This window comes from Lissotriton vulgaris, chromosome 1_1 (assembly GCF_964263255.1).
Source record: "Lissotriton vulgaris chromosome 1_1, aLisVul1.2, whole genome shotgun sequence".
In the NCBI taxonomy this organism is placed as follows: domain Eukaryota; kingdom Metazoa; phylum Chordata; class Amphibia; order Caudata; family Salamandridae; genus Lissotriton; species Lissotriton vulgaris.
Window position 1 is genome coordinate 1,245,545,158 of NC_141685.1, and position 18,727 is coordinate 1,245,563,884.

The 18,727-nt window shown below is 43.8% G+C and overlaps 1 protein-coding gene across 1 annotated transcript in view; it reads left to right on the forward strand.

The window, feature by feature from the left end:
• Positions 1 to 18,727, forward strand: part of DDR2 (discoidin domain receptor tyrosine kinase 2) — a 631,189-nt gene that overhangs the window by 597,583 nt on the left and 14,879 nt on the right. The window contains exons 14-16 of the mRNA XM_086964525.1: positions 636 to 827; positions 2,766 to 3,000; positions 8,576 to 8,725. Of these exons, the coding sequence (XP_086820651.1) occupies positions 636 to 827; positions 2,766 to 3,000; positions 8,576 to 8,725 (577 nt within the window). The remainder of the gene's footprint in view (positions 1 to 635; positions 828 to 2,765; positions 3,001 to 8,575; positions 8,726 to 18,727) is intronic.

Consider the following 18,727-nt stretch of genomic DNA (forward strand, 5'->3'; position numbering starts at 1 on the left):
CTTCTATTTTTATTGCTAATATATATGGTTTTTATTCTCTTTTATAACTGGGTTATTGTACAATGATGTTTTTATGATTTTCTAACTAAGTTTTAATGTATTTAAGAGTATTTTTGATGTATCAATATGATGTGTTGTATGGGCTGTTCCCGAAATAAACGATCTATACTTTAGTATGTCTTGGACATGAGCTATAGGAATTCCACAAGCTTGATGTGTGTAATTGGGGGTACACCATCGGCATCATTCTTCTATACAGTCACAGAAATTGACGTGATATCCTTATATCGTAGGATAGGAGGTACTTTATCACTTACCGAGGATTTCAAGCATGCCATCTTACAATAATAAAAAAAGGAAAAAGATACCAATAAACACTACTTTATGATTTTGGTGCATGGTGAATTGGTGTTTGATACAAGGATATGTTATAAAGACAAATGTGAATTATATTTCTGGCATAAGCAGTCCAGTTTTTCACTGAGTACAACCACGTCACGACCGCTTCACTTAACGTTGTTTTCTTGTCTACGTTTTTAATGCAAGAGAGACTGTTTCGCCTCAGAATACATTGAAATTACCTATTGTTCAACGGCTAGTAAAACCAATGCATCGATGTTTCCAACTTCTCTTAGAAATGACTTCCTGAAAGAAATTAAGATCATGTCTCGGCTGAAAGACCCCAACATCATCCGGCTGTTAGCTGTCTGCATCAATGATGATCCGCTCTGCATGATCACAGAATACATGGAGAATGGAGACCTGAACCAGTTCCTAACTCGACATGGTCCACCGGGCGAACTGACACTCTCCATGCCAACCGTAAGGTAGCTATGTTAAGGACAACTTAAGTGCTGCAGGAAATCCCCAGGCACATCAGCCACTACTCTGTCACTGATGCTAGACACTCTTCAGGCACACCCCTCTACCATTCCTAAGGGTAATGTAAAATACCTCGTTTTTTGCATACCAATACTCCTGACATGCTCTCCTTTTTGTGGTGGATTAATCCTAGCACTCATGTTCATACCATCTCTCCCCTCTCCTATGTGCTGGCGGGTTTCTAGGCACTCTCACCCTTTGCTGCGACTGTTTAATGTTATTGGACTTCTTGGGCCGCTTCGTATGTATTTGGGATTCGTAGAACTATTGATGCTCTCCAATTAATACTTTCACATCCACGCTGCCATCCAGAATAGTTATTAGTATTCAGCGTTTCAATTCAGTTAAGGTATATTTATATTCTCAAATCTACAAACGCATCATCAAATTAAATGCAGTTCATTATAAAGATTAAGAACATAGGTCCAGATGTACTAAGAATGGATTCAGCAAAAGTCGTCGCAAATTGCGCTATGACTTTTGCCGAATCCATTATGTTTTTGCGAACCGACCTATGTACTAATAGGTGGGTTCGTAAAAACCCAAATATTAGGTAATATTAAAGTAGGTCACAAATTGCAACCAGCTATGAATCTTAGCCATCAGCGGGATGGTGGTCTGCTGAGCCATAAGCCCCCATGACTGTGATTGCTTCTAAATAACATTTTTTAATTGATTTTTTAAAATGGAAGCCATTTTCCATCAAAGGAAAGCAATGCATTAAAAACAAAATTGTAAGTAACATGGTTCATTGGACCACTGCCTGCTCTTAAAAAATCTTTCTGTCAACATTGACAAAGGGGAAGGCTTACCCTCGGAGACCCTTTCCTGTTTGCGCCAATGCCACTGTAGTCAGCGAAACATTAATATAACCCACTGCGAAACACCGTTGAGAAGGAAAGCCCTAAACACACCCTTTCCAATCATCGATTCACTATGTAGTCACAAACCCAAATTGAGATGCAGTAACGTGTTTCCAAATCGCAATTTGGGTTTCTTAGATACCAAAAGGCCTTTTTGGGGTTGCCAACGGCTCAATTCTGTTAATCAGACCTTTTGGGATCACAAAAACTCTTCATACATCCGGCCCATAGTTCTATAACTCTGCTGATATACAAAATCACTAAATTGCATAAAAACGTGAACTTCAATATGAAACAATTATGCAGCAATAGAGACGAGGGAATTCTGAACATGTACACTGAACCGGGGGGGGGGGGGGGGGGGGGGGGGAGTCCAAAATAGCTGCCAACCTTGATTTCTATTGTATGGGAGAAGGGCTATTGTCATACGACAGTTTGTGGCAATCACAGAGCAGAATCTAATGCATTTGAATTCGTAGCCTACATTTGAGGATGGGAGCATGAATGTCCTGTCAGAAAGGTCAAACCTGTTCCCAAAGTGATGTGGTCATCATAGCACAAGCTTCACCTACTAAACGCTTGAAGAAAATCAAGGCCATAAAGAAAATGGCAAGCATGGGACAGATGTTAAAATAAGAACACATTTGCCCAGACAGATGTTTAAGGCATTCCTCTGGCATTTGACTGAATATACTGTAATTTCAAGACCCCTGTGACATTTTTCTGCATTGTTGGTCAGGCCACACTTGCTCATTTTTTACATCTATTTTTTCTCACACTTCCTACTATTATTTGTCTGCCCCCATGGACCACAACTTACTGCCTATTGTACAACAACAGTTATGCACAACATCATGTTTCCTGCACCCTGAAAATACCAGGCTGGAACAGGCAGCACTTTACTAATCACCAAGTAAATACATACAAATAAAACAAATACTAGTTTGCGAGTTTATTCTTATTGAAATATAAAAAGCTTTCAATTTATCTCACAATCTCCTTCACTTTCTGTCTCTGCAGCCATGCTGACCTGAAGTTCATGGTAGCCCAGATTGCTTCTGGTATGAAGTACCTCTCATCCCTAAACTTTGTTCATCGGGATCTCGCCACACGCAACTGCCTTGTGGGCAAGAATTACACTATAAAAATAGCTGACTTTGGAATGAGCAGGAACTTGTACAGTGGTGATTACTACCGCATCCAGGGTCGGGCTGTACTACCCATCCGCTGGATGTCCTGGGAGAGTATCTTGCTGGTAAGTTAGGATTTTAGGAATCACTGACGGCTGGTGGTAAGGAGCATAGGGACCGTTCCCTTACCATTCATGGGGAAGAAGGAACACTGAGCAGGCCAAGGTTAAGGGTGTTAGGCTGCTCACAGTAAATAATCCACTACTATGTTTGCTTAGAGGGAGGGGTGATGGAGTGGGTACTTCTGCACATGTGCAGGTCGAGGTTTCACTTGCCCTCCAGTCCAAGCTAATGCAGTAAGGTGAGGAACGGTGGGCATGGCCTGTTGTAGCAGCTCTGCATAAATCTGCCATGGCGCACTATTGTTGTGGCCCATGGAGGAGTCAGCAGAGCTCAGACAAGCGAATGGCAGCGGCAGGGCTGGCTTACAGTGTGAATGTAGAAGTGGGTGCTGCTGAGGGGTTGTGTTGGTGGCAGAATCTGGCAGCTAGTTCTGGTCGTGGAGGGTTGGCCTGAAACGGCAGAGCACATGCAGCCTGCAGTATGCTAAAGAGAGGCTGCTCTTCTAATTCGTGTTGCTAACAGAGTGCTCCTTTCTCCTGCGGGGAATCCTAAATTTTGAGTTGCCCTTGACAGATCTCTGGGTTGAAATACAGGACTTCTGCAATAGCAAATGCTTAACAATCCCTCATACCCCACCCTCTGAATGCCTCTGGCAGTGCCAAGGGCCTGGCCTGAGGTCACCATTTCCAAATTTTTATTGTGCAAATGAAACCTGTGGAAGTTTTGGAAACTGCCAAAATGTGAATTGTGCATGCCTTTTGCTGTTTGGTGGGCTGCAATATGTGAATTTCGCAAGCTTTTTTGCTGTTTGGTGGGCTGCACAATTTTCTGTAATTTTTGCCTGAGGGAGACTGGTTTGTGAAGAAAATGTCCTACAAGGTACATTTTTCTCCTCTAGCCAGTCTCCCGCTAGTATCTGCTTGTATCTTGTGTGACTTTTTAACTCAAATTACGGCCTCATTAAAATTTTCATGCACATTTTGCACAACACTTGTAATTTCACATAATTTTTCAAAAGGTACGCTAATTTTAGGAAAAATGAACAATTAGGACCCCTGTACGTTGTATAAACACATCCAAAAATTCCTATATATGAACATGAAGCATTTTCAATCCACGCTGAAAAACGTTAATAGCAAATTATAATCCTTAGAATCGTTAGAATCGTTGTCTGAAGTGGACAACACCAAAAGGAAGGGTGATGAATACATTAGGTAATGATCATTACTGTGAATCTTTGTCTTCCTTAAACCAGTTCTTACTTCCTTGAGACTTGCCTCCTTGCACAGGTCATATTGAAAGACTTGCAAAAATGTTTTATTTCTAATAACCCAGATGAATAATACCTCCCCCTCCCCACGTCCTGTTTTAACATGCTGAAACAGATGCAAGGAGAAGCAGATCAAGGGATGAGAGGGAAGGATAGCTGGACTGGGGTTAGGAGGACTAAGATTCATGGTAATGGGATGAACAATCTAAGAAACCTTTGCATATCGAAGTTACGGACTCTGGACTAATGGGATATGTAAAGTTTCAGCAAAGTTGGAATGTGGAGGGGTGGGAGAGGGTGTAGGGGGATGAGTACAAAGAACTACGTGACTGTACTGTTGAGTTTTAACCAAAATGCAAATAAAAATGTTTCTAAAACAAAACAAAAAACAGGGTAATGAAGATAACTGGTAAGTAATGTATCCATTACCCATCATCCGGCCTGCTCAACTCAGTTCTTACTTCCTTGAGGACATAACAAGTAAAACACACTATAAGAATTTGTAGCGGCTGCATCTCCCTGATCACTAAAATGTATTAAGGTTGCAATGTATTCATTATAGAACCCAAAATACCAGCCCCAAAAATATTTTTCTGCTGAGAGGGACAAATCGAATTTATAATGGTTGAAAAAAGTTTACGGGGAAGTCTATGTTGCTGCCCTGCATTTTTACTGAGAGAAGCTCCAACAGCCTCCACCAAGGTAGCCAAAATGGATATTAATACCTAACCTGGACGTCGAAAACTTAAAACGACACAAACGGAATTTGAGGCTTGCAAAGGGAGCATACGGTCCAAATAAATCATAAGACCAGTGGACATCCAGAGAGGATGGTTCACCAGGATGCATTTCTTAAGAAAAATATGTTAAAGATTATTTGCAGTAAACCATCAGAATTGAGCTGGTTTAATAAATCAAAAAGCGGGTGTCTCTCTTGCGGTTTTGAATCTAACCACATGAGAGCCGCCACACGTAACATATTAAAGTCATAGTTCATATGGGGTCTTAGTAATTTCCCTATAAATGTGGTTGCCCTGAGGTTGGACTTGCGGACTTTGTACAATAGAGACCAAAAAGTCGATGCCAAGTACTACTCACTCCAAGTGTAACCACTGGATATTCATAATCGAATTGATTCATCATATGTGGTGGACTGATATTAATCAGAGTGGACTTCATTGACATTCATCTCTGACTTTTTTTCTTTAAACTTGATTCACAAGATAAATGTCAATGTGGAACTTTATGATTTATACCCTTTAGAATAATTCATTTTGAATATATGAATTCTGCTTTAAATTCACACTAGTGTGTGCCTCTTTCTTTCTCTTTTTTCTCTTTGTTCTTTTCTTATTTGAGAATTTATTTCATTACAAACTACTTTCTAAATTGAGTTATGTTTTATTCCATATTGTCACCCAATGGGACAAAAAAATTGTAGCAAAGTACATAGAATATTTAGCTTGTACAAGTGATTCCCTTCTTAAAAAAGAAGAAGCACATAAAAGCCAGTCATAAAGACATGGAAACACAGCAGTATCACGTAAGTGCAATGCAACTATTACAGGTGCCAATATCTTTGCAAATACCTTTGGGAAGACGCAAGTTCAAATGGTAGAACTTGAAACTGGAAGTGGACCCTTCCCACAGCAACCTTGAGGTACTTCTGACTGTTGGCATGTTTGGGCACATGGAATGGGGCATCTTTCAAGTCCAGTGCCGCTAAAAAATTGTTCCTGGAGAGCAGAGGAACAATGGACTGGACTGATATCATTCAAAAAGACTCCACTCTGAAGAATTTGGTCAGATCCTTTAGGTCGGGGACCGGGCAAAAGGAACCATTCTGTTTAAATTTTAAATAAATTATTGAATCATTTTCAAGTTCTCTTCAGAGCTGCAAGAACCTTCATTATTGCTCCTTTGCACAAAAGATTGTGTATCTTCTGAAGCATGGCATTCTTTTTTGAGTGATCATGTGGTAATTGGGAACATATGAAGCGGGCTATTGGCAGAGGCTCTTTGAACTTGATTTGATAGCCTTCTATCCCGACTTAAAGACCCAACAATCTCGTACAGTCTGTGTCCATTGATGAAAGAAAGCTTTGAGACGTCCTCCTATCATCATATAGTGATTTCTGCTAGGCCTTTGACTGTGAGAGCTGGAGCCAGGATTTACTACCAACCGTGGCCCCCCGGCTAAGGACCTGGCCAGGAAAGGGTTGCTTAGTGTCTCTTTGGCACTGCAGGACCTTCTTCTGAAAAAAGCTTTTTTTTGCCCGGTAGAATCTTAAATGGTCTGACAATTATTTTATTCTCTGCTGACTTGTGCACCATAGTGTTATGTTCCTCTCCAAATAACTTAGATCCTAGGAACATTTTGAATGGGAGATCTCTGAGCTGCATCCTGTTTCTAAGATCACATTCACAGGAGTCTTCTCCCTTGGCTTGCTGCCCCAGCTGCTGAAACTGCCGACCAAAAGGAATCAAAGGAGACATCAGATAGGGACCGACCGGATAAGTTCCATATTAGCCAACACTGAAAGATGGTCAGATTTGCTTTGCAAACAATCAAACAATGCCTGAAAGTCCTTTAAGAGAACCTTTGTTGCATAAGCTGCATAAGTATTAGCAGGTAGGGAATAGTTAGATGCAGCAAAAACTCTCTTCCGAGCTCTCTCCACCTTCCTGTCACCAACCTCATGAAGCGTAGCATTCTCCTACGCCAAAGATGATAACGCCATAGCAGACAAAATAGTGTTAACAGTAGAAACATCTAGAATATCTTGATCAAAATCCTTGAGTTTAGTGGCTATCTCTTTACAAGGAACCATGAAATTGCTTCTTTAGCCATATTTTCCATTCTTTAGTTATCAAAGTCTTAATAACATCATGCTAAGGCAAAGAGTTGGGTGGAGCAGAACTTTACTGTACATAAAAATCATCCTCCGTCTGAGGAGGTTATGCAAAGCCAAGGAATTCCCTGATATGAGCGAAAAGCTGATTAAGATGAGACCCAGAAACATATCTTCTTTTCTGACCAGACCCCTATTCATCGTCTGAGTCAGTCCTGGCCTTTGTCACCCGAATCTCATTAAGAGCCAAGTCCACCGCCTGCTTCAATGTTCCATTTAGATCTCCCCTTGAGATCTTTGGAACCTCCTCATCTTCTGGAGGATCCAAGTGCTTCTGCTTTGCTGATGCCTTACGAGCCTCCATGCTGCAGCCCAACACAGAAACACACAGACCACGTTGAAGTAGCGGTACTACCTAAATAGTCTCAAAAGTAAGTGGTTCTCATCATGTGAGAGCCAGCCTTCCCTAGAAACAGCAATCAAATTATAATATTAGTAGCGCTCGATGAGTTTCATTGAGCATAAGTAGCGCTTATTACAGTAAAGGTTGGAGACCCCTGATCTAGGCTGTTGTTCGCAATCTTGTAGATGATGCAGGTTAGAGTTGCGAAACTGCCTATAGGTGGGACTGAAAAAAGAGACACACTGTTGAGTGAGGGGCAAAAACAAGCAGAGAAGATAAGAATGCTTGGAAAATAAATGGGCAGAGGGGCACCAAATAAAGAGGAGGGGGCAAATGGACGCTGCAATAATTCAAACAAATCAATATTTTTTATGCAAGAACTCTATACTATTGCACTCGAACTCCTTAATGCCTTCCTGCAGTAACTCATTTAATTTGCAATTGAGGTTGCAGCAGAGATCCAGAAGGTTGGATCGTTCAACTATTTTAGTGGTCTAAAATCGGAGAGGGGCCTTATCAAAACGTAGTTAATAAAATTCTGAAACACTGATGTACTTTGATTTAGATCGCATTTTACTTTTGCATTGATGTGATCAGTTGTGACATTATACTTACTGATTTTATACACTTAGTAGAGAAGAATAAGTTAATGGAAACATAAAAGTGTAAATAATATGCAAAATGATCTTGAAATTAAAACTATTACGTGTATCCTCTTATAAAAGCATTTTCCCAAGGCCTTTGATAAAGTGTAGAATAGTGCGTAATGGCTTGCATTTTCAAGCATGTACGGTGTCACTTGTTGGTAAGACCCCTTTGTAAAACTGTCAATAATATAGTTTATGGTGATTTCTGCATCTTCGCGTGCAACATATTTTTCTGTACCTACTGTTACATCACAATCACAAGACCTGATCTGATATCAATAAAAACATGACTCAGATAGTTAGAAAGATTATCCGTTTAGATTTGAACCTATTCCAGTAAATTAATTTCATATTGTATCAATACAAATAGGAGTAAATTACAAAAGTTGTGCCATTCTCCTGCAGGGGAAGTTTACCACCGCAAGTGATGTGTGGGCGTTTGGCGTGACACTCTGGGAGGTATTTACCTTCTGTCGGGAGCAGCCGTACTCACTGATGTCGGATGAGCAGGTTATTGAGAACACTGGGGAGTTTTTCCGTGATCAAGGAAAACAGGTATGAGATAATTATGATGAAAACTATTTCCAAAACGATTGTAATAATTAATAAAAATGTCTTCTGTCAGCATGGCTGTCATTACAGCACACAGCAGAAACTACCGCCGACCGGGAGTTGCAGCTGACCATAGATGGAAGGCAGCTAGCCCCCTCCCCTCCTCGTGGGCAGCAGACAAAGGCGACATGGCAGTAGCAGCAGGACACGAAAGCGCACCAAAGAAATGGTCAGCGAGTGACCAAGTAAATTGGGGATCAAAGGGCCCAATCAGGATAGAGAGCTTGGACACAAACACAGCCTAAAAGGTGATAGGGACAAGCAGTCCCCAGCATTGTCACCAGAAGAAACTGATCCTACCCACTCACACCAGAGGACACGGGTGTCGCAGCCGCAGTGGGACCAGGGGACAGGGAGTCACAATGTTTTAACAATAAATTTATTCACATAAGGACCTAAAATGGCAAATGCCCGAACAAGGTCCTTGGGATGCCTCACAGCAGGGACACTTGAGATAGGTGCCCGGACAAGGTCCTTGGGATGTCTAACCGTAGGGATAATTGAGGGAAGACGGTCAGCGCTGGGCAGACATGGCACTTGGCACTGGGCCATGAACACCAGACATTGGGTAGCCAGTTGAAGCTTTGAACACACAACCCGCTGTACCACGCATGTGACAGAAGCAAAGCTGTCACTTCATAATGTCTCTTGAAGAGACATTATGACTGTAAGGATGATGCATATAAGTAATAAGATGCACACTGTATGACCCGTTATGAAAATGCCTTAAATTGTAGTTCAAGAGAAGCAATAAATTAGCATGCTAATGACTAATGCCATCATGACAAGTGCATATACTGGGACGCCCAAAGGTCCGGTTCTATCGCTGCTGCTGCGCCAACCCTGAAACACCCAAGCCATAAGGGGAACGGGCCAAACTACAGTCCCCAGCTGCACCCGCACCTCTGACGCTGCAACCGCGCCCGGAGGTGTGATAAGAACACAGCTGACCTCCTGCAGCGCGGGACTCCCAGAGGTCCGGTTCTATTGCCGCTGCTGCTGCCGCTGCTGCTGCCATGAGGGGTACGGCCAACTCTGAAACACACAAGCTGTGAGGGCAACGGCCCAAACTACAGCCCCCAGCAGCCCGCGCTCCTCTGACGCTACTACCGCGCTCGGAGGCGCGATAAGAACACAGTTGACCTCCCGCAGCGCGGGCGTGATTGGGCAGCGCCCGGGCAAAGCCCGGGCCGAGGGTGGGCCCATCTGCGACAGGAGGAGGCAGGACAGGGCCGCATCTCTTGGTCTCATCCCACGGCAATTGACTCAATGGGTAAGCACCCATTTGCTGAGGTTAACATAGCTTTTGCTCACTGTTTTTAGCGGACATTTGAAATACCCATTCGGAAGAAAATAGTACTGACATTTGGTACCATTGGCCTTTCGATCATCTCGGTTACTAAAGAAAGATACAATCAACCCTGAGTGGGACTACCACGTCATCCTTTTTGCTGCTGACCTTTTGGGCCATCAAAACATAACTGTAAAGAGCCCAGAAGACTAACTCTGACATTTTAATCTCATTTGGACAGCTTAGCTTGGAACGCATTACTTTGGTCATAGGTACAAGTTCCATGAAAACCTAGAGATTTGCACTGCTATCTGCTTAACGGTTGGCTACTATTAGGCTGTTCCCTTCTATCTGGGTGTATGTAGTCACATCTTTCACTTACTAGTTCCAATCATCTGTATTGTTAATTGCCCATATAAGTATAAACAAGCATTTACAATGCAATGATCTCAGCATTATTAAAGGTAGCGCTATTGGCATTGCTCCTGACATTTTTTTTTTAAAACATATATAAATGGTATTGTCATTGACAATGGCAATTGGTGAGTAGTAGAGAGTATTCGTGGACACAGAGCCACACACACACACACACACACAGAGGCACGCACACACACACAGACAGAGGTGGCACACACACACAGATAGAGCCGCACACACACAGACAGAGCCGCGCACACACAGACAGAGCTGCGCACACACAGACAGAGCCGCGCACACACACAGACAGAGTGACGCACACACACAGACAGAGCCACGCCCACACACAGACACAGAGAGCCACGCACACACACACAGACACACACAGAGAGCCACGCACACACACACAGAGCCACGCACACACACAGAGAGCCAAGCACAAACACACACACAGAGCCACGCACACGCACACACACAGAGCCACGCACACGCACACACACAGACAGAGCCACACACACAGACAGAGCCACGCACACACAGACACACACAGAGCCACGCACACACAGACAGTCATGCGCACACACGGACACAGCCACGCACACACACAGACAAAGCCACGCACACACACAGACAGAGCCATGCACACAGAAGGGAACAGAGGCACAGAATAACCGGGGGAACAGAGGCACAGAAAAACCAGGGATGACTCTCAGGAGTGCACCATGTATTTACTTCTCAGACTCTACACCCATGGTCAAAAGTTTAACATTCTCAGGACCGACCATAAAAAGCGTTGAGTACATTACACAGCAGCTAAGTAAGGAGATTTTGGGGCCAAGACAGGGGAAGGTATAAGGTGGATGGAAGACAATCCTCAAAATAGTCTACAAACAGCACCCACTTTTTAAAACTTTCAGAAGCAGTACACGCTCCTCTCCACACCTCACAATCCACCCTGCCACGAACCACGCAAAAAACACACTTGTAGCAGGTACAGCCCCTGGGAGACAAATGGAAAACAAGTAAATGACGTAGCATGCACGGGAACTTACCAGTCATTCAATGGGTGCAAAAAGATCCAATTAATTCGGAAGTCGAAGAGCTTTTTTAACGGCGCTGCATAAAATGAAGGCTTCCTGCATCGCTTTGTTTACTTCCACGAGACTCGGTCCCAGGTGACTAATCTTTACAACTACGTATTCCTTTGAATCAACTGTTTCCACTTGAGACTTAATGACGAACAATCAACTTTATCCTTTCATATTTTATAATCTAATCTCCAGTTTCAATGCAGTTCAAATCTCAATGAAGTAATTAGTGTCAACCGCACAAAAACAAATGACAAAACACTCCATGATATGTAGCTTCAGTTCTTCCTGTGCTAAGCGCCTCCCAGAGGAAGCCACTTCCACAGAGAAGGGTAGCACCATGAATGACTCGTAAAACAACAGATTGCACCACGCCCCTCACTTCACCTGCGCTGCACCAACCGCAGAAACCCAGCAACATAAGAAGCAAGTGCGAAAGTGCCCGAAGTCCCATCCCTGGCATCTCCCTGCGCCGACGGTAGGCCCAAGCCTCGGTCTCCATTTTCATGGGTCCCGCCATAGCCTCCACGACTTCAGCACAGCTAGTATTGGTCCTCCTTTTCTACGGACTTCAGATTCTACCAATCGGAAAATAAATTCAATAGTACCCTCTGGGCCCGCCCCAGTTGCCGACAGACGCAAGGTGTAGCCAGTTCGAAAAAGACAGTTATTTTTTTGTAATGACGCATTTCGGTTGATGGCTGCATTTATGGAAATAGACAAAGGACAAACAAGGACACCAAATTGAGGCATCTTTCAGTTGCAAGACCTTATCTAACCAATATTGGAAAACATAGAGTACATAAATTATTTAGATAGTTGAATTGTCATTATTCACAGGACAATCGTGCTAAATAGATACGAGGAATTCACATTGATTAAAAATGTTTATGCGTTATTTTATATGTGATTACTTCGACCGTCACAAGTTCTCAACGGGTGCCATGATGCTTTTATAAAGATGCGAAGTGGTATTCTCCGTCGGCCTGTGATAACAAAGACTGGAGTAGCCAATTATAAGTGGATTTCTGCAGGAAGCAAGAGCACATGCTAATTTGTGGTTTCTGACTTCAAAGACAAACAAGCGCTCGCCATTTTTTGAAGCTAATCCCCGTCCTTTTCAGACTAGGGGCGTGTTTTTTAGGTTTGAGTGACGAATGACGTCACAGATAGAAAGAACCTAAAAAACACGCCCACGTATCCGGAAAAGATGGGGCTTAAAGGGAGTGACGCCCCTCTCCTCCAATGGCTGGCCAGCATTTACGAGGCCAGCCAATGGAGAAGAGGGGCGGGTTCAAGCCCCCTACACTAAGAAACATAAAATCTCGGAGCTCCTCCCACTGCTTACGCAGTGCGATGGAGTCCTCGACCTAAAAAGCAGCATTGTGCGGGGGTGGGTTAGCGGTTTACTTGCACAACCAGATTTAGTAGGTTTTAAAATGGGGAAGCGCTTGTGTGACAAAATCAAAAGCTCCTAGCTCAGGAGCACTCCCACCAACATCAATTGACAAAATGTAGCAGAGGGTTATTGGGGTGGTTAACACTGAAATAGAGCTTACAGAGAGGCGCTTGTCACTAACCCCGGACCTAGGTATTTTAGTGCAAGATTCACAAACTGTGCAAAATTATACCCATGTGCTTCCTGAAGAAGTACTCTTATCACCATCCGTGGAAGCCCCCTCCAAAGAGGGCTGTACGCCGAGGCAGGAACACCACCATTATTCCAAAGATTGGAAAGTGCAAACAATCGATAGAGGCAGGACCCAAAAGTAAGAAACTGTGTGAGGATGTTGCATCTAGCACAGGGGAAGGGGAACATCAGGATCGTACCCCAAGCAGTCTACTGTTCTGTAAAGCTGATAAGAACTATCCTACTGGGCACTGAATCTCCTGACAGATCTAAAGTCCCAATTAGGGGATATCGTTAGAGATGAGTGGCTCCCCTCTCACTCGTCTAGACAACTTTATAGTTGCTGGAGAAAATAGAAAAACTCATCTCCTCATAACAGTAAGAGGGACCGACATTGGATGCTAGGCAGACATTTCTGATGCAAAATCTCCGGGTGGGTTGAGTTCCACCACAACTCAAGAGGTAGGGTATCAGCATGCTGCCGACCAACAGCCAGGCATGAGTACATATCATGAGAATGGTGGTAACAAGGTAGTTCCCTCCCAAATAGGTAGGGATAAATCCAGTCGGCCTCAACTCGGGCTCAACGGGATGTTGAGCATGCAGGGCCTGGCAGAACGTCCCGATGATAACCTAGAAATAGCAAATTTGCAAACCATAAATCTGCCCCCTGACAGCTCCCCGTATGTAATTATATTGACTGGTGTCCCTGAAATTGCTACCAATCAGAGGGAAACTCAATTTGATCTCAGAAATAAGTGCCTTCACTGGCTAGCAAAACATAGGCAGTTTGACTACTGTAGGGCAGTGGAAATTCTAACGGTCCGCAGAATAGGTTGGGTGGGAAATTGGTAAAAAAAAACGAACAGGGAGACTGTGTCATTGTAAATTTTAAAAATCCTAAAACTGTGAGCCACTTACTCAGCCAAACCACACGTCACCGGGACTCAGTAACAGGAATCAGACCCACTGGACTTTTTCTATATTCAACATCGATTGATGTATAGGTGCCGTACTACCCCTAACACCCTAAGCTGCCAATCAAGACCTCCAACAGAGGGTAGGTGGGATGCCCCCCTCAGGCCTCTACAATACAATGTACCAGTAAATAACAGATTTGGAATCCTGGAAGAGGTAGATTGACACGAGGCAAGTCTGACTCCTGGTGGTCGGAGGAAAAGGGGTTAGATATCAAACTGGAGGAGTGCAGTGGGCACCAAGTAAGGAACACAAACCGGAATTTTCGCAGATCACCGGCCAACAAGTGGCTGGGGTACAAGCAGGCAGACTACCTGGCACTTTTAAAGATATCATTTCGACTGAAACTGCCAGAGTGGACGTCTGCTTGAGGTCTTTAGATACTGATCACATAGCCGGAGTGAGGGACGCTCGAATTTCCACTAGCAGTGCAAATGAGGTTCCTGAAAGGGAAAGTGATTGAGGCAGCACGCTGAGAGTTCTATCCTGGAATGTTGCTGGGCTTGAAATCAAACTAGCCTGTCCTGATTGGGGACTTTTTGTAGATAAACAGGACATATGCATGTTTCAGGAAACCTGGGCTAGGGAGAATCATCGGAGGGTAGGCGTTGCATCATTTACCATCCCAGCAGCCTTTGGGGGAAGGGGTAGATCATCAGGGGCCTATCCATCTAGGTAGGCTCACATTTGGGTTGTAGAGCTGAGCCGATATCCACCCCCACAAACGACATTCAGTGTGTCCTACTTACCTTACCTACAAAGACAAAAATGGCTTTTATCAATGTCTACTCCCGACCAGTTGCCACCAGTTCAGAATCTACCACCATGGACCACTTGGGCTTCTTTATCTCCACCCTGGATCCAACGGTATGGCTGATCAAAGGGGGTGACTTTAACTGTCAATTCGAACAGCTCATTGACCCGAGCAACACCACCCCTAGTAAAGAAGTTTCTTACTGGCATATCCCGGACCCACAAATCCAACCCATTAAAGCTTGGTCGCCGCTGGCAATACCGACTAGCTGTCACGAAGGCCTGATGAATCCACAGGAGTCTACGCTAGTCCCAACGCCCCTCCGCCTCAGGAGCCACCGACAATACAATGTCCAGGTAACCACTAAAACGGAAGGGAAAGGGGAAGTGGATAAAATAACAAAAGAAAAGAGAGACTGCCTCCGAGCGATAGTATACACTCGTCGAATTGGTCCTCTGGGTCTTCTGGTAACACCTGTAAGGGAACCCTAATTAATACACATACATTTCTAACCAACTTTCGAATTCATGTTCCATACTATCATAACGCTTACCCTTGGACCTTAGGCATTTGCTTCTCTCTCATTAATTTTCAACTGAACTCGGGTTTCTTATGACCTATGTAAAACACAGTACCATTAGTTCTCATGAATTACTTGACGTGACTCTATGGTATCTCTTATTATAGAATGTGTACCTGACAGAGTTGAGGGAAGCTCTGTAACTTAAGCCATAAACAAAAAGTTCCGTAGTTCACCAACATAAGTTCTGCAGTTCCGTATGGATTCAAAACCCCTAACTATGAGTAAGCTATAAAAGAAAGAAGACAACTTCTGGCAAACGAGTTACGTCACTCGTTAACCTCTTGAATTGAAGACGCCAGGTTGCGTCGAATGCAGTTCAAAATACAGTCTAGAAATGAGGTTGAAGATTCTTACTTTGTTGTCCCACGTTGCGCATGCGAATACTGAAATACCTTTAGATTGAAGAAATTAGAAAGCTTCTCTGAAATTTCGGAACTTCCAGGATTTCACTCTGACTCCGCGAACGACTTCAGTTGAAGTGCGCAGTTCGTTAATGGAACGCGCACCTCACCTGCAACATCAGTCGCGAGCTGAGAAGCACTAGACCGGCAACTTCGAACTCTGCCTCGTCCTACTTCCTCTGCCATGTGTGTACTGCTACTTTGGAGTTCAATCAAACACCGCTTGAGAAAGATTACTGGTACCACATGACGTCTTTTCAAACGCGAGTGTCTACATCGCGTTTGACCTCTTAACGTGTTTTTAGGGTTTTTTCCACCATGTTGAATAGCAGCTAAACAAGTCTTGACACTAGCTCAATTACACTACCCCATTCATTAAGAGCGTGCAATGGTAGAACAATATCAGATATTCCGGAGCAGCTAACTTTTAATAGAGTAGGCCAAGAGTCTCTGTTGGACTATATTCTGGTAGAAATTAGACTGGTAAAAGGTTCATGATTTTGGTGTCATAATGAGGCAGGGTAGTGATCATAATGCCCTGGCCTTGGAATTGAAGGTGCTAAATCTGGGATACACTACTACCAATTTTAAGACCATACCTAGGAATGTTGGATTAATAGTAACTAACAACAGAAGGAGAGCTAGGTGGTCGCAGATTAAACAAACACCTAATAAGATGGCCAAGGTCTATCAGTTGGCAACCCCAATACTTATAAAAATGGGGGAACTTGCAGGTGCAAAGGGCTACCCTGTAGCCACTGAGGAAGGTGCAAAAATACATCTAGTGAGAACAACAAAAATGGAAGATACATTCCACCCAGTGGTTCCAAGGAGGGCCAAAGCCCAGCATAAATGCAAATGGTTCAACCTAAAATGCCGAAATGCCAAACAGGTCCTACTGGACGATGTTAAGGCAAAGGACAGGAATGGAACCAAACTAATATGGGCACTGTATAAAGAGACCATCCAATTGGAAAAAAAGAACTGGGAACTGGAAAGGTGAGAAACACTTAAAAGTGAGCTAACTAACAAAGATTTGAAGTCCTTTTGGGCATTAGTTAGTGCAGGCAACAACCAAGGGAGGCCAGCCATTACACCAAATATATTGTCCGAAGCTTGGGAGAATCACTTCCGCTCTCTGTATAATATCAAGGCACCTACAACCATAAATGATGATCCCTTGCCAACATCCTCCATGTATTCTGAGGAGGTTGCCACAAAGAACACCCTGTCTGAAGTCCTACATGCCATTAAGAAGCTCTCTAGCAATAAAGCACCTGGCAAAGACAAAATACCAGGGTATCTTTTTCGGGAGGAACAGAAAGCATGGGGACCATATTTATGGTCCCTATTTAATGCAATTATGAATGGGATGAATCCCCCTGAGACCTGGCGTGGGGCAGAAATTGTTCCAGTCTTTAAAAAAGGCTGTCCCCTCCTACCTACTAACTATAGGCCGATTAGCCTAATTGACGTATCCCAGAAACATTTTGCCAGAGTACTTCTTGACCGCCTACAGGCATGGATAGAAGAAGAAGACATCCTGAGTCCATATCAAGCCGGCTTCATAAAGAACACTTCCACTGTTGACCAGCTATTCAGGCTTCAACTCCTGTACTGGAAAACAGTGGCCATATAGAGTGGCAGCCTCTATTTAATATGAGTAGATCTGAAGTCGGCTTTAGATCTTGTTCCCAGGATCAAACTCTGGGATTTGCTTAGAGACTTGAGGATTCCACCTTACCTCCTCAGTATCTTAGTAAGGCTTCATGAAAACAACTTTGCCAAGTAAGGTTTGGGAAAAACGGCAAATTAACACCTCGCTTTCCTGTTGGTAAGAAAGTGCAGCAAGGCTGCGTGCTTGCTCCTACCTGTTCTGCCTCTTCATCAACGGACTCAAACAGCAGCTCAGGGAAGTGAAGGACAATGATGCCCCAAGGCAAGTTTCTGGTAAGGTCCCAGCGATGATGTTTGCCGATGATACCCTCCTACTCTCAAAGTCGCTCATGGGTATCCAGCATATTCTTGACATCTTAGATTCTTTTTTGTATGGTTAACTTTGTTTTATTGATTTTCAAGCATATGAGAAAGAACATTGCTTACATCGGACATTCCCGTATCTCGTCTTCAGAAGTGCCTCCCCGCCATACAAGCCAGACCCACACAAACAAGTATGAGCCCCGGTAAGTCTTTCGTGGAAGATCGGGGCAATTACTGTTTCTATAACATGGGAATGTCCCGTCCAAGCATTATAAAAAGTACAACCCACCCCCCCCCACCCCTGAACCGTGTGCTGGGTGATCGCCTCTTAAGAACCCTTTTTATGGGTCGTCGATTAATGAGAAGATTGGGTAACCGCAATCGTGGATTGTGCATCGGTGAGCCGAAGGAGGCAATGGTATTTTGGGCATGTCACTTCATTCATTTCTAATGCTAACAGGGACAATAAGGGACGCCAGGTGGTTCTGAATGAGTCTGAAGTTGGTTAGAGTGGCTTGAATGCGTTCCATGCCTAGGAGATATCATAATTTATGTAACCAACCTGTGTGGGTCGGTCAGGTCCGTGTGCCCCATAGGGAGAGGATATGTTGGACAGCTGCTCCCAACACCAGGTCGATCTGTTTCCCCCTTATCGACTTCAGAGGGTATGTGAGTGGGTTAGGGAGCCCCCGAAGTGTGTAGGCGGAAAATCAGTGAATTTCGGTCGCAAATTGTCTGTCGATGTTGTCTAGAATGGCGACCCAGTCTTCCATCAGTTTCTTACAGTTCCAAAGTAGATGAGTCAATGTACCCTCTTCGTTAC